The 21,986-nt window shown below is 34.3% G+C and overlaps 1 protein-coding gene across 2 annotated transcripts in view; it reads right to left on the reverse strand.

Moving 5' to 3' along the window:
• Nucleotides 1–9,994, reverse strand: part of LOC101606316 (charged multivesicular body protein 1b-2) — a 49,950-nt gene extending 39,956 nt beyond the window's left edge. The window contains exons 1-2 of one of the 2 annotated variants that reach the window (XM_045141028.1): nucleotides 9,817–9,994; nucleotides 1,758–1,855 (exon numbers count right to left, since the gene is read on the reverse strand). In XM_045141028.1, coding sequence (XP_044996963.1) covers nucleotides 1,758–1,855; nucleotides 9,817–9,832 — 114 coding nt within the window. In that variant the 5' untranslated portion in view covers nucleotides 9,833–9,994. The remainder of the gene's footprint in view (nucleotides 1–1,757; nucleotides 1,856–9,816) is intronic. The other variant, XM_004666965.2, reaches the window with a different exon arrangement.
• Between the last annotated feature and the right edge of the window lie 11,992 nt (nucleotides 9,995–21,986).

The raw sequence follows: 21,986 nt of genomic DNA on the forward strand, positions 1-21,986 counted from the left end.
AAGAGGATAACCAAGGTACACTAAATACAAGGTCAAGAAGCACTTCTCCCTGCCTACAAATGGCTTGCATAAGAAAAGGAATGTATGGAAAAAAAGAAAAAACAAAAAGAAAAGGAATATATATTACTTAATAACTTATAAAAATGAATAGTTGCCCTTGCCTGAAATTTTATAATTTAAGAAAAACATTTCTGATTATTTCTAAATTCTTCAGTATGTAAAACTACTAGATCAAAAATTTTTGAAGGTTTCTCTTTTCTTGCTATACTTAGATATATGTTCTAAGAAAAGTAAAATCCTGACATCAATTTTAAGTTTACTGTTTCTTTTAACTCCACGTAAGAACTTCCATGTCTTTTTCTAAGTTTTCTACTTGTATAGTTTTCTTAAGTAAAAAGTAAAGATTAGTTATCTATAGTGATTCAAGTTGAGAATCAGATGTGTTATTACAAAGTATCTGAATATGAAAAATAATATAATTTGATTAATATAATATTTAATAGTATATTAAAACAGATTTTAACTCACTTGTACAAAAACTAACATAGTAAGTATGAGCCTTTTGTCCTTTGAATTTTCCACTTGAAAGTCTGGTTCTTGGCTGACAACTAGTAACTTGTATTTGGGGAGAAAGCCCAGAACTGTGAGTGGCTCACTACCAAGAAATCAATGATCCAAACAATAAATGACCTAATGACATGAGCTTAACGTATTCAAAGATGGAGGAAAACTGGCCTATAAATACACAAAAAAGGTGGTCAACATCCTTAGGTAACTGGGAAGTGCAAATTTAAAGTAACATCAAGATTCTATCTCATCCCAGTGAGAATCTTTATATATAATATATATATAAAATCATACGTGCATTAGACATAGAAGTATAAGAGATAATGTCTGGTGCAATGAATGGAAAGGGGTAAGGAGAGGGTGGAAGTGTCTAAATATGTTCAAAATACACATTTCACAATGTCTTTACAAAATCCATCATTGTGTACAATGTATATACAACAATAGAAAAATCATGTCTCAGGCTGGAGAGATGGCTTAGCAGTTAAGGTGCTTGACTGTAAAGCCTAAGGACCTAGGTTCAATTCCCTAGTACTCAAGTAAGCCAGATGTGTCATTATCCCTGAACTGTTTGTGCAAATAATGGTGTTTGAGTCAAACAAATGGTTTCCTTCCAGAATTTTGGTATATTATAGGCAGAAGTACCAGCATGACTAGCAAGCAATAAAAACTCCAGACCAGTCCAGATCTTCCTTGATAGACAACAGTTCACATGTGCTATCAGAACTAGCTGGAGATTTGACTGGGAAAGGACTGATAAGTGTGGGCCTGAGTTCAGTCTGACCCATATACTTTTTTCCTTTACTGGTTCTGCTTTGAATCCTACCCCTGAGTGTAACTGCCTACTTAGGTGAATCCTGCTAGTAAAAAGTCAAAATATGTATCTACTAAGCATACACAATGCTTATAAATGAAACTTTAAAAAGTAGAAAGACATTAAGGTTAGCCAAACTGTAAGGAAACAATTTTATAAGCCATATTTGCATATAAAAATAATTAACAAACACTAAAGCATAGTTGAAAAGCCATTACTATTTATGACAATAATTCATTTACATAGACACTTTGTTTAGTATGTTGTAAAAACAATTATTTTCCCCCAAAATATATTATATACAGTTCACCATGCTTTCATTATTTATTGTGCTTATTTTATAAATAAAACAGTAAAAATATTAAAAGTAGTCTACCTTTTTAATTTTTGCCTTTTCAGCCTTTTCTTCTTTATCACATTTCTTGGCATTCCTATTAAGTTCTTTGGCAGCAAACTTCAAATTAAATAAGTGTTCTGAAAATATAGGTTAAGGCTATTCAAAAATCATTTTTCCAAGATAAGTGCCTGTAAGCATGTTAAAATTATTTAAAAATAGACCTGATTTGATTTTAACCAACTAATCCCAAAGCTTTTGTAAAGCTACAACAAATTCTATCTGTTCTATATTTTCCTACTTTTCATTTTTTGACAATCAAAAAGTAAAATATAGCGTTTATTAATTACAAGGGGAAAATAAGTACCATGATGAAGTTAGGAGAAAAAAAAAAAACTTAAAGCAAGGTTAATGCTATCATTAATAAAGCATGTCAATGTAGTTTCCCTTCAAAGTGACGGCTTGAGGAAAATCCATCCTGCATCCCTTCCATGGTGGTACTGCTAAAAGCTTCAAAGTACTCAAAACAAAACACTGAAAAATCCTGATCTAAAAGACATTTGTTATAAATGACTGGCACAGTCTTGAAGTATCAAATTAAAGAAAATCAAGGAAAGACTGAATTGTCAAACTTCTGAAAACTACAAAGACAGGGTGACTAAATGCAGCATAGAATCCTGGACTAGATCCTTATGCACACACACACACACAATAATTATGTCAATGATGAAATCCAAATGAGTTTAGCTAATAACAATATAATGATACTATTTTTCTTTCTGTTCACAGATATACTATGTTTATATCAGACAGCTAGGTAAAGATTAGTAAAGAGTATATAGTGATTTTACTATTTTTGTAAATTTTCTTCAACTCTAAAATATTTTAAGAATAAATTTTTAATAAAATGTCATTAAAAACAAAAAATAAAAATTAAATGCAAATAAACAAAAAGAAAGACAAGACACAAAATGGAAAGAAAAACACTACCTTTAATAACACTTCAATAAGCAGTATTACTCACATTCCTTACTGTTGGACTGAATGTGACCAGCTTCTGCAACCTAGTATATCCTGTCATGATAGACTCAAAACTCCCTGCACAATCAAAAGAACCTGAAGGAGAGAACAAGTGGGGATCAGACAAGGTGCTCTGGAACACCTCTAGGTGGCAATTCACAGCTTTGTCTCCATCATATGCAGGCACCAGGAATACAACCCTTGATTGCCAGAAGTCAAGGAATCTCATTTACCTATCCTACACACAGCATCCAGAGTAGCTGACATATCTAGCCAGCTGAGACAAGCCCATCATGTACCAAAGAGGGAACCTACTTAACCTCAATGAGATAGAAACTCACTTGAAAAGCCTTGCTCATTTGCTCCCCAAAACTTTTGAAGTCAGTAGACCACTATTGCTAATTTACTAGCAGGACATTCCCATAGGAGACACTTCTACCAGCTTTGCTTTCTCCTACTGTTAGTATTCTTCTTTGAGAATAATACAGAGCCCACACCTGACACTGAGCTCTGGCCCTGACATGTAACTTCTGACCTACATGTCTAAGAATACAGCTAATACAACAAAAAGAAAATCCAAACAAAGAAATAACTTGAAATGTGAAGATCCCAACTCAGTAAGAAACACAAACACCCTACCTCAAGGCAACAAAACTGCTAAAAAGCATGAATCCCAATACTAATGACCTCCAGTGAGACTGATACAGATAAAATGCCAGACAGGGAATTCAAAAGAATGACTGAATGATTATAAGTATATTCAAATAAACAAAGAAATGAAATAAGAAAACAAATTCCTGAAGGAACACCAAGAAAACACAGGAAGGCAGCTAATGGAAATAAGGAGATCAATAGAAGATATGAGCAAGAAAATAAAAATACTGAAGAAAAAGTAATCAGAAATAGTGGAAATGAAAAACACAGTAAGGCAAATTAAAAAAAAAAAAAACCTCTATAAAATGCCTCAGAAACAGAAGGGAACAAGGAGAGGATAGAATATCTGAGCTTGCAGACAAAGAAGATTTTGAACATTCCAACAAGGAGAAATTAAGTTAATAAGTGTGGGTCTAGAAGGAGGAGAATTTTCAACAAAATCATAGAGGAAAACTTCCCAAAATTAGGGAAAAAGATGACATGACAGATACAGGAGATATTTAGAACACTAAACCTACAAGAACAGAAAAGAATCTCTCTCATTATATTATAATTAAACTACTACATAACTACATAGACCAAATAACATATTGAAAGCAGCAAAAGATAAGTACCTATAAAGGCAAGCCCATCAGAATAACCATATATTTTTCAACAGAAAATTTAAAAGCCAGAAGAGTTTGGAGTGATGTATCTCTAGTTCTGAAAGGTAACAATTGCCAAGCCAGACTATAATAACCAGCAAATCTACTTCTCATAGTTGAAGGGGAAAGAATGACATCCCATGATAAAATCAAAACAAACGAAGAGAAAACAAAACCAGAAGAAAGTAATAGATGACGAGTAAGCTAGCTATACAGAAAATACTAGAAGGAACCATTCAGACTAAAGAGGATGAAAAGCACAAACATAAAGCCACAGAATAAACCATACCAGAATACTAGTTAGCACAAGAGAGAAGCAGAGGAACACTAAGCAATACAGAAACAACAAGAATGATAGGCATTAATACATACCTTTCAATAATAACTGAATACTAATGGTTTAAATTCCCAAAAAAAAATAACACAGACTAGCAGGGTGAAATAAAAGGCAGGATCCTTCTGTTTTCTGCCACTGACAAACTCATTACTCCATAAAAGATACATGATACTTTAGAGTAAAATGTTAGAAAATGGAGTTTCAAGCAAGTGGGCCTAGGAAACAAACAGTTCTTGCTACTCTAATATCTCACAGGGCACAATTCAAACTGACATTAGTCAGAGACATAAACAATGTTAGTTCAGGGCTGGAAAGATGTCTCCATTTGCCCATAAAGCTTAAGGACCTGAGTTTGATTTCCCAGTACCCACATAAAGCCAGATAAACAACGTAACACTTGTGTCTGGAGTTCATTTGCAGTGACTAGAGGCCCTGATGTGTCCATTCTCTCTCTTTGCCAGGAGGGTTGATGCACACCTTTAATACCAGTGCTCAGGAGGCCAAGGTAGGAGGATCTCTGTGAGTTTAAGGCCAGCCTGACACTAAATGAATTCCAGGTCAGCCTGGGCTAATGTAGGTTCCTATGTCAAAAAAAAAAAAAAGCCACAGAATAAAAGAATGCCACTTCATGCTGATTAAGGAACAATCCAACAAGAGGACATTACAACTGTAAACACACAAGCACATAACATGGGTACACTCAATTTCATTAAGCAAACACTACAAGCCATAAATTCATAGATTAACCCCAGAACAATAGTAGTGGGCAACTTCAATACCGTACTCTCACCAATTGACCAGTAAAGTCACCCTCCCAAAATAAACAGAGAAGCATCTGAATTAAATGACATATAACATATAGAGCTAAAAAGACAACTTTTATACAGCACAAGGCACTGTTAAACAGAGGCAGCATACAGAATAGAGAAAATCTTTGCCTACTATATATCTAACAAAGGATTAACACAGTATATACAAAGAACACAAAAACCTAAGTAACAATAAACCAAACAACCCCATCAAAATTAACACAATTCTCAAAGAAATATAAGTGACCAATAAATATTTTTTTCAATGATATATATCTGTATTTTATCTGGGAAATGCAAATTAACACTATTCTGAGATTCTACTTCACTCTGGCCAGAAAGGCTATCCTCAAGGAAGCAAATGACAACAGATGCCTGTAAAGGTGTGCAGAGTAAAAAGGGACAATTATTCACTGTTTTTGGGAATGTAAACAAGTGGAACCATTATATAAAATGGTGTGGAGGTTTCTAAAACAATCTAAAAACAGATGTAGCACATGACCTCGCTATACCACTCTAGGTCATAGGAATATACACTTTACCATACAGATACTTGATATCCACATCCATTACTGTTCTACTAACAAGAGATAGGAAATGGCAGCCTAGATGCTCTTCATTAATTACTGGATAATGAAGATGTGGTATGTACACATGATTTAGCTCTCTTCACTGCAAAGAAACATAAAATTATGAATTTTGCAAGAACATGGATGAATCTACAAAAGATTAATCTAAGGGAAGTAACCTGGGCTCACAAAGTCAAACCGTTTTCTCCCATTTACAGTTCAAGATTCAATTTTTAAAGACTTGTTTGTGAGCTAAAGAAATAGTAGAGGCCAGGGAGCTAAAAAGTGGGAATGATAGAAGAGAGAGGAAGGCTCCAGGGATGGGGATAACATAGGGGTAGAATTCTAGGAGAGAAATAGTCTTGGTCAAAGTGGTGTCATAGGAAGGAATGGAAGAAAATAAGGTGTGGAAAAAGGTTTAATCAAAACTAAAGATGCTATGAATATGTAAGCCTACTTCATGTTGGCTAATTAAAATGTGTATTTTTTTAAAAGTGAGAGCTGGGCAGAATATTGTGCCCAGAAGCGATAGGTTATTACAAAAAAAATCCCATATATGACAAAGAATGGGGTAGTGAAGTTAAATATGTGAAAATCTTACTGGAGTTGAGAAGAATTGTGTCTCATTAACTTTAATATTAACAATACATGTTAAAATGTCAAGAGTACTGCTAAACTAGCATGTTACATCCAAAGTAATAAAGGGAAAATGTGGTAATTATTTAAAGATCTAAAAGGGCAGCAAAGGAATCATGAATCCAGAAATAAAAGGCCATACAGAAATTATACAATAAATGAACAGAGATATTTCCATGTCATAATGGATTAAAAAATAACAAAAGTTAGCTAGGTGCTTAAAACAGGATGTCAAGATATAAAGACAGAATAATATATGTCAAAAAGCAGAAAAAAGTATCCTAAAATAAATAGGTCTAAGTTTATTAGTACCAATCAAAATGATATATAAAAGTATAGTATTATGAATTAAAACCAGGGTCACAATATAATAGTAAAACTTCACAAATTAATTTAACAATTAAAATTTTCATATTCCTCTAACATAGTATCAAACTATATATATGTATACATAAACATACATACATCTGAAAAATAAACTAATAGATCTTAACTGGGATAAAAAATCTGAAAAAATCAAATAAAAAAGAGACTATTACCAATCTTAACTTAAAAAATTCATTGTGTTAAATAAAATAACCACTTTTTCATGTGGACTCTAAATATACATATACACACACACCACATATGCATACACATATATACATGACATGAACATTGAAAGGCAATTATTTATAGTGGGAAGAAGGGAATTAAAAAGAAAGGAACTGAAAAGGTAGTTGGGAAAGAGACAAATGGCACTTTCTCTTATTTGTCAAAAAATGGATTTAAATATATAAATTGATACATACAGAAGACATGAAAATAGAAAGGAGAATGTTTGGGGGTATAAAGAATATATAGATTGTGATGCTAAAGGGAGGCTAATGGGATGTAGTAATTAAATCAATGTACAGTGATATAATTGTATGAAAATACATACTAGTAAAGTAAAAAAAAAAAAAAAGAATTATAGCCAGTACTGCTCCAACCACTTGAGACTACACATCATCAAGCATATTATACCTAAGAAAACATCACTTATTGGGCCATCAAAAAAATCTGAAATAAACATCTGAAAAACTTGCTGTCTAACCATGATACAATAATTGTTTATTGTTTTCAAGTTTTTCTGCACACATCAATAGTTAAAATGAAAATTATTGAAGATATTCAAAAACTTAAAAGATGTCCATATGGTTAAAGAAAAGGAGAATATAGCCTATATTTAGAATCGCATGGCAATGAAATGTCTTATGACAGTTTTTGTTAGGCATTAAACTCAATTATATTGAGACATACCTTTCAATGAAAGAAAATTATTAACAGGGCTGGGAGATTTTTCAGCAGGTAAGAGTGCTTGTTATTTAAACATAAAGATCTAGCACACATGGAAAATCCAGGCATAGCCATGCATACCTATAACCCCAGTATGACCAGAGCAGACAAAGGAGAAATACTGGAGCTTGCTGGTTAGCCAGCCAGACCAAAAAATGGCATCTCCAGGTTCAGTAAAAGACCCTGTCTCAAGGAAATTAGTTGGGGCTGGAGAGATGGCTTAGCGGTTAAGCACTTCCCTGTGAAGCCTGAGGCTTCATTCCCCAGGACCCACGTTAGCCAGATGCACAAGGGGGTGCACACATCTGGAATTCATTTGCAGTGGCTGGAGGCCCTGGTGTGTCCATTCTCTCCCCCCCCCACCTCTTTCTCTCGCTGTCTGTCGCTCTCAAATAAATAAATATAACTTATTTTTTTTTAAAAAAAAAGAAAATTAGTTGGAAAACCAATAGAGTAGGGCCCCTGACCTTCTCTGGCCTTTGCATATGAGGTATGTGCACCATACATACACAAGTGACAAAAAAAAAAAAAAAAAAAAAAAACTAGAATAACCAGTTGGGTTGTTGTTTTCCAGGTAGGGTCTTACTCTAGCCCAGGCTGACCTGGAATTCATTCTGTAGCTCAGGGTGGCTTCAAACCAACAGTGATCATCCTCCCAGCTGTTAGTATTAAAGTGTACCACTACACCCAGTTCAGTTGTTTCGTTACTGGAAATAAAACAGGGCATGTTATATAGAGCAAAAGCAACATATCTTATTATAATAGGAAACCACACTACTTTCAGCACTATTACCCCAAATCCTTCCAAATGATCTTGGAAAAGAGCAATTTTTAAACTATTTGCTCATATTTGGGTAAGTTCAGGACTACAATTTGTTAGACACTACCATTTCCTTTTACCTTCAGAAATACTTTTATAAAGTCGGACGGCCAGGTAGTATGCCTTACAGACAAGTCAATGTTAGATGAGGAGAGTATATGTAACTTGCCCTAACCCCCAGGCTTCTTAAAAGGAAATGTAAATAATAATTTATATTCACTTATAGGTCAGCGCTCTTCTCTTTATATACCAAGCAAAACTACACTTCTTTTAGTCTTTAACGGACAGTGACAACTGGGCATTTCTTAGTTATCTATTCTGTTCATAAGATGACCTCCAATATTTATTTTTTGTCTATGTTGATCAATCCAGCAAATAGGGTTTTAGCACCATTTTCATTTTGTCATAAAATACCTCCATTGTCTGTCTTTCAGGCTTATAAATTAATGAAGACAAAAGTGCTTTAACATGAGCTACCAAATAATTACCATTACCCATATTTTATCATTTTGCCAAACTGCACTGGGAATATAACAACTTATTCTATTTTTTTTTTAATGCCAACTCCTGCAAAAGGCAAGCATTACAGCAGCATGGAGTTCCTGTGATGGAATTTTAGTAGTGAAAAACAATTTCATATTTCTCCAGCTTAGCTTGTCACACGGCTTGGTTCTCAGTTCCCAAGTAATTTCTTAAACAGCACGGGTTTGGAGAATGGATTTCCTAGCTTTAGGAAGAAAAGGGGGTTTCTTTATGTTTTAAATCAACAAGCACTGTCATTAGGAAGCAAGCACTCATCTGAATTTGGAGGGCTGGTAATAAACCCTCCCATTATCAGTCACCTCCATTCACAAGAGGGGAGCAGTTCGCCAAAAGGTATTTGTGCACCTCCACCTCCACCTTTACCTCAAACCATTGGCAAATCCTGGCCGCCTCTGGTCCCGCACCACTCCCTAGCCATTTCAAAGAGGTCACAATTTACAGCTATGACAGGTGACAGAAGTCCTCAATGAGAGGGTTCGGACTCCTTAAGCTCACATCAAGTCCAGAGACTCTCCAGCCGAACCACTTTCTCCGATTCTAGGATGACGGCGGCAGCTGCTGCTAGAAAAAGAAATAATAAATAAATGGCAAAACCCGGGCCGTGGGAGCCTAGCCCACAGCGCCAGAGCCCTCGCTCCACACAAGGACCAAAAAGGTCACGGCCACCGGGCTCGCACTGCGACCGCGAGCTCGGGCCCTTCTCCCGCTCCCCTGGCGCGGGCGGCAAGCGCCTGGACACACTGAAAGGATACTCTCCATATTAGACATGGCTCCACGAGACCGCGGGGCGCAGGGAGGCAGCGCCTGGGTCAGGGGTACCAGCTGTTCGCGGGAACGCACCCAATCCCGAGACGGAGCCAACCTGGCCGGCTCGCCGTAGAGGTGGCAACCCCACTTCCTGTTTCGGTGCTCGGAGTGGGCGGAGGCCGGAGGGCCCGAGGGGCGGTACTGGGGCTTCGCCAAAATGGCTGCGGCTAGGAGCGCTGGTAAGGCTCCGGTCGCTAGGGGGCGGTGGAGGCCCGAGAGCTGCGGTTGAAGTCCCTCCCCGTCAGATGCTTCACGTGCGCTTGAGAAAACCGCCTCACCTTAAGGGTCCGGCAACCAACCAACATTCTAGTTCTTTCCTCTGACCTCTCGGATTCTTCTTACCTTTCTGCCCAACTTTTTCCCTCAGATTTTACACTATCCATCCTTGACCCCTCCCCTCTTTCCCAGCTTTAGTCTAAAAGGATGAAGACAAAGGTATAGGACTTTTAAAGTACTTTTTGAAAATTATAGTAGTTTAAAATACGGGTTTATGGGTTGTCGTGGTTGGCAGTGTGGAAGCTTTAGGCTACAAGGAGCAGAAAAGTAAGTTCGAGACGATGTTTCTGTGAAGAACATTCATACTAAGTACTTTTCTGTACCATAGAAAACTATAATTTGGTAAAGTGATTTACTATAAGTAGGTGATAGTGCTAGACATTTTGTTTGTAACTTACTAAAATGCCCAAAGGTTAGTATAGTAGACGCCGAGTCTTGGTTTAGCATAAGGAAGGGCTGGTTGGCTTTGGGGTGGTGGTGTTCCAAACTAAATATCATAGAAATTTCAACGATGTACTAAGATGTTATTTTGTCGTCTTTAAAATGTCACTAAATGAAAATCAATATGTCATTGGGAAAGCTTTTTTTATCCTTAGGATTACTTCCACTTTAAATGAAATACTCTAAAAGCTAATGTTTTGTTATGCTATATTGATAATGATTGGACATACACTTCATACTTCTGTAATTGTAAATTCAGCATGTTGCTTTAAAAGAAAAAAATACACCTTTAAAATACACGTTTCCGGAAAAGTACAGCCTGTAAATCACTTTCATAGGTAAAACTGCAGTAAAATTAGTTTTGGTTTTATACCTCATAATTGAGTTGCAAGGCTTATGGAAACATAAAATTTTGCAGATTTCATCAGTTTCTGTGCAAAATCAACAATTATGTTTCATTGATGAGAAACTTAAGTTTTTTGGGGTGTGAAGGTAATTTTTTAAAAAAACGTTCTTTCTTAAGCACTTAATATTCTTAATAGTTATTTCAGTAAAACCATACATATTAGGACAATACATTATACTTGATCATTTCCAAGTTTTATAAAGTGGTTAAGTTTTATATGTATACAATGCATAATTTTTAAATGTGTTTGAAGATTGTATGATTTTTTTAAGATGCATCCTTAGGATAGATAAGGTCATTTTAAATCAGATATGAAATTGTTCAATTAGAGAAAATTGTTGTTGATGGGCACCATACTAACACTGAACTACTCTAGATGCTAAGTAAGTTTTTATTTGCCCTCATATTTTTGTGAGCCTCTGATTTCTTAAAGCCAGATTTAGAAAAATCAGTATTTTAAGTGCATACATGTTGACTTATAACTGTTGTTGAAAAATTCATATCTTTAAAAATCATAAATCTCACAACAAAATATTGGAAAATAATATAATTTTAAATGATTTTAATAATTAAATACTTCTAAAGTATTGTACAATAATTTCGTGCACAAAAAAGAAAACAATCACTTGTGACTAGTCAACCAATTTAAGAAAAAAGAACTTATAATTTTCTACAAATTAACTTATGTACACTTTTCTAACCATATTCCTTCTGACCCTCGTGGCAGCCTCTGTCTTGAATTCATGCCTATTCTCCATTTTTCTTATTTTTCTATAATGTTTGCATATATAAATAATATATTACTTAGGTTTACATGCTTTTGAACATTTTTGTATAAATGAAATCATACTGCTTTTCTACTCTGTCTTGTTTTGAGCTCATCATAAAGTTATTCAATTCTGTTAAAGTATATAGCTATGATGCATTTACGTTTCTCTGCTTAAAAATACCCCACTAGTATCTTTTATCTAATGATGAATATAGGAAAATATAGTTTCTAAGAATATGTTTATTTTTACCATTTAACATATATTTTGATGTAGGGTAAAAAGTTAAAAACCAAATAATATCTTTAAAAATATAAGTATAACATTAGACTCATTCATTTATTGTTTATTATATTCTTATTTCCAAATGTTTTGGATTATTTTTATCCTAGCCTTTTTTTCTTCCTGTTTGATGTACCAAATCTACTACCCTTTCTCACCTAAATAAACAGACACCTGTTTTATGCTTTAGCCTACAAGTTCTCTTAGCCAATTTAACTTTTTCTATGAAGGTTGAAATAAAGCACTATTAACCACCTGTTGTTGAGCTAGTTTTCTGGTTAATTTCATCTGCTTATGTCAGAAAGTATGCATTTTATGTACAGTGAATTCTAACTTGGATAATGGGGATAAAAGAGTACAATATCTTAGGGATATATTAGTAATTGTATGTGCTACAATTTGTCATAAACATAGCTATATGAGAAACTATAATCATTCCCTGGGAAATTATGTTGTTTTAATGATTAATCTTGGTTGGGTCAGGAATCCAGTGTGCTCTAAAGATTTTTTTTAATTAAATGCATTTATAAAATCATTTTACCTAGGAATGAAATTACTTAAATTTTAATATTTTATAAGACTTTTATGTTACTTTGTCTTTGTAATTTTTAGTAAATGATTTTGAAGTAGTTAGAAAATTTAATGGTACGTCATAGCTAAACTCCACTGAAGTGAAAAGAAGTGAATTACCAGAAATGAGAATGGCATACTTTCATAGTATTTCTCAAACATTGTTTTCCCTTTAAAATTATAGATGGATAACCCTTGCCTCCATAGATTATGATAGAATAAATTTATAGTCTATACAAGTGCCTGTATTTCAACTCTATTTACAGAGTGAAAATGAATATTTTAATATAGAATATATAAATCCATATCTGGCTGATATAGCTTAGTTTATGGGGAATTTAGTTTACAAAAAGTGCCTCATATATTATTTGATTTGATATGTAATATTCTGTGGTCACAAGGGTGGGCATTATCATCCTGTTTATTAGCAAGGGAACAGTGACAAACAATAGCAATAAAAAACCTTAAAAAGGATGTTTTGTCTAAGCAAACTGATAATATAGAGTTGGTGTTACCAAGGTTTCCTTAGTTTCCATTCTAGTATTTTAAATAAAAATAGCAGACTGGCAAGGAAGAAACACAAATAAGGCCACACTTGTTGCTGCTTTTTGTATCTCAGATAACTATTTAGTATATGAGTGAAATGAATTGTTTTAGCTAGCTTGCAGTTTTCTGCAGTTTCTATAAGGAGATACAAAGTTATTTTTTTAAATAAATTTTAGAGAAATGTAAAATGAATGTCTTTCTTGCTCATGTTAGGAAAACTTTTCCCCTTAGACAAAGATCACCTTACTGGTCTCTCTGTTCTGCCATTTCAGATTTGATTGGCAAATTGTACTAGTAAAGAGTTGTTCAAGTGACCGATGAAAGAGATTAGAGGTACAAAAGAGGATAAAGCTCTATCTGCCAAGGCAAATAGGAGACTAGGTAGGGAATAATTAATAATAATAATAATAATAATAATAATAATAATAATAATAATAAAAACAGAAAATATCTAGGTAATGGCACATGCCTATAATCTGAGCAATCAGATAGCAGAAGCTGGAGGATTGTTGCAAGTTAGTAAGCCAGGGCTATGTACATAGACTTTGTCTCAGAAAACACTCTACCCCAAAAGAAAGAAAGAGAAGAAAAGAAAAGAAAATAATACATACATACATACATGCATGCATTCATACCAAGAGGAATGGGTTTCAGTAGTTGACAGAGGGTACCAGAAAAAAATATTCAGTTTATGATTAGGAATTAAGAAACACAGAATGGGAAGTTGAAAGCAAGATTCAAGTTAATAGGAAAAGTACATTATTATAAATCTTAGAAGATTGAAGGAAACATATTTACATATTTACTGTGTTGTTATTTAAGTAATAAGTGGTAATATTTAATAATTACAATATTTAGTTATCAGAAACAATATTGATATAGCAACTTTTTTGTTGTTTTCTTTTGAAGTAGGGTCTCACTGGAGTCCAGGCTGACTGGGAATTCACTATGTAGTCTCTGGGTGGCCTAGAACTCACATTGACCCTCCTACTTCTGCCTTCTGTGTGCTGAGACTAAACGCATGTGCTACCATACCCAACTGATATAGCAAATTTTGATTTCTATTGAGCACACATGACTTTAAAATTTACCTTTGTCAGGAAATATTCAATTCTCAAATAATCAATGTAAAATCACATTTTATCATTAAGATATTGGATTGATTCTGAAAGGATTATATAGTAAAACATTAGAAAGGCTTTATGATTATTAGAGATATTCTAGGTAGATTCCACATTAACTTTGGAAATTGTATCATTCAGAAACTTTTTTTTTTTTTTTGAGATAGGGTGTCACTCTAGCCCAGGCTGACCTGGAATTCATTCTGCAGTCTCAGAGCAACCTTGAACTAAGGTGATACTCATACCTCTGCCTCCCAAGTGCTGGTATTAAAGGTGTGCACCACCATGCCTGGCTTAGGAAACTTTTTAATTCATGCATAAATGCTTGAAGGAGTTGATGTTTAAATAAATGTTTTCTTTATCTTTATTGTTAATTTTTATCATGCAGAAGCTGCTTGAAAGAAACTGGAAGAAAAATCAAAAATAAGACACTTTGATCAAAAGCATAGATGAAGAAAGGTATGGAAAAAATAGCTGTCTCAAAAAAAAAAAAGAAACATGTTGCATGCCTATATCCCATTTTGCTGACCACCAAACCTGTACATTTACTTACAGACAGTGAATTTATTTACTACTTACCACCATACTATTTACTTTTCACCTTAAATTGGTTCTGGAGTCTCCAGTTAGAACTCTAAAATCATTATCATGTCATTTTATAGTTTCATTTAATAAATTGGTTAGAATAAAGCCTACCAGGCTCTCCAAAACTTTGAGTTATCTGCGTTGTTATACACAATCTGTGGTTTTGGATATCATTTTTCTTTCTTTTTATTCACAAATTTTACTTCTTTATCAAAGTTTCTCAAATTGTGTTGTAATTTCCTGTGTAGGATATTTCATACCTTCTTAGACCTCAGCCTGTGCAAGCAAGTAAATAATAGCCTCTCCAATTTAGGATAACCAAATAGGTCTTCAGATAATACCAAACATTCTGCAAAGGACAAAATCACTCCCAGTTAAGAACTACTGAATATCACTTTAGAATCATGTATCATGGATGCTGTAGTAAACCAGCAAGACTGACAACAATAGCAACAGAAATATTTTAAGACTATTCTCTTACAGACTTTATCATAGCAATAACTAAGCAATTGTACCATTCCTGACTTTTGAACTAGCATACCAAGGTTGGTAAAATGAGAATCCTTGAAAGAGATTTTGAAGTCACCTGACCTTTTTATATGTACTATAGAGGCCATGAAAAGAACTGAGTATTGGGTGTCATTCAGACCTAGGTTTAAATATCTGTTCTTAATACTTACTCATCTTTAATATTAATCATCTTTGAAAACATGAATAATAGCTATTTGATAGGTTTGTTGTGAAGATTAAATGTGATTATAACATAATATTACAGTGGTCAAACTAGAAGACCTGAGTATTAGCAATAGCAATGGTCTCTGTTGCCAAAAATCTAAGAGTTCGTGATCGTTGACAATGATGCTTGAAAGAGTGAGGAGAAAAAAGTACTAATTGAAAAACATGGTGGGTCTAGGGAGATAGTTTGGTGGTTAAATGCACTTGCGTGCAGACTGCCAAGCCTGCTGGCCTAGGTTCAAGTCCTGTGCAATTCATGTAAAGTCAGGCGGGTATTCATCTATAGTGGGAAGAGATCCAGGTGTGCTCATACATACATACAAACACACTCATACACGTGCAAGTAAATCATTAAAAGCATAAGACCTTAGTACTTACAAAAGATGGACATTTGTGTTTATAATTCTACAAGAAACAACTCACGTCTAAAGAGAATTAGAAAAAAGCAAGCTAAAATGGCTGTCACAAAGGCTTTGATGTGGTAGATTGATTAATATATATGAAAAGAACAGATAAAGGTTGAATCAAAAAGTGTAAAGTGAATGGATATGAGAAGACTATTTGATTTTGTTCCTAAGATCTTTAGTGACTAAGAGTAGGTATTCATTTTTTATTAGCATATTCTCTCGGTATTCTGTGAGATTTTTGTGGTTCTAAGAGGGTTTTAATAAACCATTCAACTTTGCACAGAAAAGTTACAGGCATTTACATCACAAGGATATTATACATTATGATTTCTGTTACTTCTCTTATCACGATTCTTTTTACTTTCTTGAGTATTTAATTTTCTTTCTTGGTTAATTCTTATAGTTATTTTCAGTATAAATTTGAGGTAAATTTATTTTATTTTATGGGATTTTTATTTATTCACAAATAGAAAGATACAGAGAGAGAGGGTAAAAGAATGAGAATGGTCATGCCTGGGTCTCTACAAATGAATTCTAGATTTATATGCCATTTTGTACATCTGGCTTTACATGAGCACTGGGGAATTGAATCCAGGTCATCAGACTTTGAAACAAGCATCTGTAAACACTGAGCCATCTCCTCAGCCCTTGGGGTACTTTAAAAACTCAATTGCACAAAATAAACTAAAGCTAATGTGTGGTATCCCCTAGAATGCAACTATAGTTGTTCCATAAATCATTAACATTAATTTTGTGCCTTTTCTATTAGTTACATAATAATACATAATACATAATAATAAATATTATTTGTAATTTTAAAATATGAACATATTGTACATTGGTTGTATTCTCACTGGTTGTCCTTTTATGTCCCATCTCCCCTGCCTGTATTCCATGCTGAGCCCTATTCAGTTGAAGTATTCATAATTACAATGGGGTTATGAATACAGCAGCCAGTTCCATTGGGAGGGATAATATCACAAAGTAAAACATCCCACCCTATTTTTCTTAAAATTCTAGCCACTGCAAACGAACACACCAGACATATGCGCTACCCTGTGTATGGGCTTATGCGATCATTGGAGAATTGAACCTGCATCCTTAAACTTATCAGGCAAGCTCCTTAGCTGCTAAGCTAAGCCATCTCTGCATTCCACATTGTTTTTCTTTTCTTTTCTTTGTTTTCTTTTTCTTTTCTTTTTTTTTTTTTTTTGGTGTTTTAAGGTAGGGTCTGGCTGTGGCTCAGGCTGACCTGGAATTAACTATGAAGTCTCAGGGTGACCTCGAACTCACAGTGATCCTCCTGAGTGCTGGGATTAAAGACATGTGCCACCATGCCCAGCTTTCTTTCTTTTTTTATATCATTTTTTCTTATATTGTTTATGTCTCCTTTTCTGCAATATTCCATGAGCCTTGGGTGGCATGTTATTATTAATATTTTTTAGTGTTGTGCTCTCAGCAGTCTCTGATTATCTGCTTTGGTAAGTGTTGAGTCTCCTCAGTGTTTGCTACCATCTCCCTGGATAAGCTTCTCTAGCTAGACTTAACAGTAGCACTCTAATTTAATCAGGCATTTGTTCTGTAATGTTTTCTGGACCCTGGTGAATGTGATAGAGATAACTTGCTTGGTGCAAGTCACATGACTTTCTCTTCTCATCATTCTAATGGTCTTGGGTTACTCCAGAATTCACCACCATCTGTAAAAGGCAAGTTCTTTGACCAAAATAGAGGCAGCATTGACCAAAGGAGATAAACACACATTTAGAATACGTGGTGGACATAACCTCTCAGTTTATTCAAAGAACTAAAAACTAAAGCAGAAGCTTCTCTCTATAGTCTATGACCTTCTAAGCCATAGGCTTTTGACTTGGTTCTCAGTATTAGCCACAAATTCCCTCCCCCTGAATGTGTCTAATTTCCAATCAGAGAACAGTTTATAACCCCCATAACTTATATACCATTATTGTACTGGTGGGTTCATTTGTCTAGATGGTAGTTTTTGTAGTTTGAGCATCTACTGCTTATTGATATTACTGGTGACTTTAAAAAATATTTATTTATTTATTTGAGAGAGAGAAAGAGGGAGATAGAAAGAGAGAATTTGTATAACAGGGCCTCCAGCCACAGCAAACGAGTTCTAGATGCATGTGACACCTTGTACATCTGGCTTTAAGTGGTTACTTTTATCCCCAGCAGGTGACAGTACTTTCCAGCATTATGAAAGTTAGCCAACATGGAGCTGGCTTCCATCTCAATTCCAGCTTGATTTCTCAGTGTTGTTTAAGCATGTCTTTAGGATCAAATCATTTTATGTCTTAAATGACTTTCAATGCCTGAAACTATTTCTTGTCAGTAAGTGAGCCTTAGCAACTTATAATATTAGTAAGGCATTATCATGTTTTAATTCAGGCTATCAAAAGATAGATCTGGGGCTGGAGAGATGGGTTAGCAGTTAGGCACTTGCCTGTGAAGCCTAAGGACCCCAGTTCGAGGCTTGATTCCTTAGGGCCCACAGCCAGATGCACAAGGTGGCACATACATCTGGAGTTCATTTGCAGCGGCTGGAGGTGCTGGCGTGCCCATTCATCCCCCCCCCCGCCTCTTTCTTTGTCTGTCTGTCACTCTCAAATAAATAAATAAAAATAAACAAAAATTTTAAAGTTAGATCTATCTCATTTAGAGCGCTGTTTCCATATGCAGTTTTGTTTTTTTTTTAATTTTTTTTAAATTTTATTTATTTGAGAGTGACAGACACAGAGAGAAAGACAGATAGAGGGAGAGAGAGAGAATGGGCGCGCCAGGGCTTCCAGCCTCTGCAAACAAACTCCAGACGCGTGCGCCCCCTTGTGCATCTGGCTAACGTGGGACCTGGGGAACCGAGCCTCGAACCGGGGTCCTTAGGCTTCACAGGCAAGCGCTTAACCACTAAGCCATCTCTCCAGCCCTGCAGTTTTGTTTTTATAATTGAGAGATATATGCAAAAGTTTAAGAAATCTAGAAGTGATAAATAATGAAATGTGAGGAACTCTTAGTTTATATTTAGTAGCAAAAATTGTATCTTTAAATCATATTTCTTCTGAAGTAACTTATTCAAAACAGACAACATTGTCTATATTTAAATATAATATATTGCCGGGCGTGGCGGCGTATGCCTTTAATCCCAGCACTCGGGAGGCAGAGGTAGGAGGATCGCCAAGAGTTCAAGGCCACCCTGAGACTACATAGTGAATTCCAGTTCAGCCTGATCCAGAGTGAGACCCTACCTCGAAAAACCAAAAAAATAAATAAATAAAAAAAATATATATATATATATATATATTATAAAGTTTTGATAACTATAACTGAACATAAATGTGCTTCCAACAAAATTAACAGCATAAAATACTCATATTAATTTCAAATGTCTGGGTTAATAATAATAAAAATTAATCAATTTCATGCTAGCAAAACTCTTAATTTTATGATTGTAATATCTTTATGAATGGGATAACTACAATTTACTTGATTAATGATCCTATACTTTCACAGCTACTAAATATATATTAGAGTGCCTTTCTCATTTGCTTCTTTGGTTGGGGCAAAATTTGGCCCCAACAAAAAGGAACACTTGCACTATGAATACCTCAAAGGACCTCACCATACCATCTTGGTGTTACTGTAAATATGTTTTATTTTATTATTTTAACTATATGAAGTATTTTAGTTATGGAAATGTAGAAAGAACATGAAAAATTATTGTCTTCTATAAGATGGAATAGGAAAAATACTTTGAAGTTTATAATCATAAGAAAATGAAATCACAGATCAGAAAATACACATTTTATAACAACCAGTTATTTACCTAGCTGCATATAGTTGAATTATGGGTTCAGTTTTTATTTGAGAAACTTTCTTCAGATGAAACATCTCCATATAATATTTTTGTATTAATATCATAATAGCTCTTTAATTAAATTACTATACCTTTTATATACCTTTTGTGAGTTGAAGAATCTTTTCATAGTTTGTATCACTGATTCTAGAATTTAACAGTAAAAATTTCTGTGCAAAATTACTAACTAAATGTGATTTAAATAAAAATTATGAAATAAAATAACTTAAGTTTGAATTGATCTAAACTTAAATTAGAAAATAGGACAGTAGTGGTAGACACTGTGGTCACTCAAAACTCATCAAAGCAGAAATCCAGTGCCTACAAAGAGCTGAACACTAAATCAGACTCCTAACATGTATACCGAGGGTCAGGGAACATTGAGGAAGAGAGGAAGTAAAGACTGTAAAAGCCACAGCGTGGGTAGGAATACCCTTAGGTATGCCCCCCCACACACACAGAGAGAGCCTGAGACTCATGACCTCACAGTGAATATAAATGACCCCAGTGAAGAGGGCCTATAGTGGAATGGGGGCTGAGGAGAGAGGATATAAGAGTATGACCTATAAAAGTAATTTAAAAATAGAACATATTTTATTAGTAAATTATGAGTTTTTCTTAAAGTCATGCAATTAAAGAAGTTTCTAGGAATGCTTCAGACTGTTGTTAGCTATATGAGATATGAGAGAACAATGGTGTGTTGTATTGAATAACATGTTTTCAAAGAGTTCATAAAACAGTAGCTCAGCTTCTCTGCATATTTGAGATAAAGGTATAAAAAATCAAGGACTGTCTGGTTTGGGACAATCTTGGTGGCAGCTAGTCTGGAGCAAAGGAAGGTGATTCTATACACAGAAATGTATAACAATTTATGAACAATTTTATAAAGCTATTCATGGCTTAATACAAAAGACACTACTCAAAAGGTAAAATTTTGAATTCTGCATTTGTAGTAGCTGCTTGCTTTTACAAACTTGTAATTTTAATTTATATTATATATAAATATATACTAGTGTTTCATAGGAATGAACTCTTTGTGACTTTTGCTATAAATCCCTTTGATATTTGAAATTTACCTTTATTTATTATAAAAAGATTAGAATATTTTCAAAATCAAGAGAATTAGTTTATGGAGACTGCATACTTTAGTTCCTAAAGGTGCAACACAAAACTAATGTGCAAACCAAGTATTAAAGAAATGAAAAAAGCTATGTACTACATAGAGAAAAATACAATAAAGAAAAAATACAGAATTTTAATTGTTTGTACTATGTTGGGTCTCAGTTATGCTATTTTTATTTATTGAGAAAGATGTATATCTAGGTTTAAGCAATACATTCTCTAGCTTGAGTATACTATACTGTATTTTACTCATGTGAGTCATTACATATAGTGACTCATATAAGTATAAAATATTTGAGATCTGTAGCTGGATAGTATGAGTTACATGCTGTAATCTTTAACTGGAATGATATGAACTAATTTGATGAGTGACAGAAAATGAAGACTTATTCTGGAGATGCAAATATATGTGTGTGTGTGTGTGTGTGTGTGTGTGTGTGTGTGTAAATGTTTAAGGTGGTACTATTTTTTTTTCTTTTTTACTAATTTTTAAATGTTCCTACTAAATAATGGATTACATTATGGCATTTTCATAAATATATGACATATATGTCAATACTTTCTGTATATAACATATAAGAAAAAGAGGAACTTCGAGACGGAAATTAAAGAAAAAAAAAAAACACCTGGGCTGGAGGGAATGCTTAGCAGCTAAGCACTTGCCTATGAAGCCTAAGGACCATGATTCGAGGCTCGATTCCCCAGGACATACGTAAGCGCATGCATCTAGAGTTTGTTTGCAGTGGCTGGAAGCCCTGGTGGGTCCGTTCTCTATCTGCATCTCTCTCTCTCTCTCTGTCACTCTCAAATAAATAAATTGATTAATTAAAAAACCAAAAAAACCTAAAAAGAAGGTGGTTGTTACATTTGCCCCTTTGTTTTTAAATAAGTGCAGAAAATACATTTTGTCAGAACATGTAATTATACACACACACACACACACACATATATATATACATACATGTATATGTACATATATACAGACA

The sequence above is a fragment of the Jaculus jaculus genome, chromosome X (assembly GCF_020740685.1).
Source record: "Jaculus jaculus isolate mJacJac1 chromosome X, mJacJac1.mat.Y.cur, whole genome shotgun sequence".
NCBI classification, from domain to species: domain Eukaryota; kingdom Metazoa; phylum Chordata; class Mammalia; order Rodentia; family Dipodidae; genus Jaculus; species Jaculus jaculus.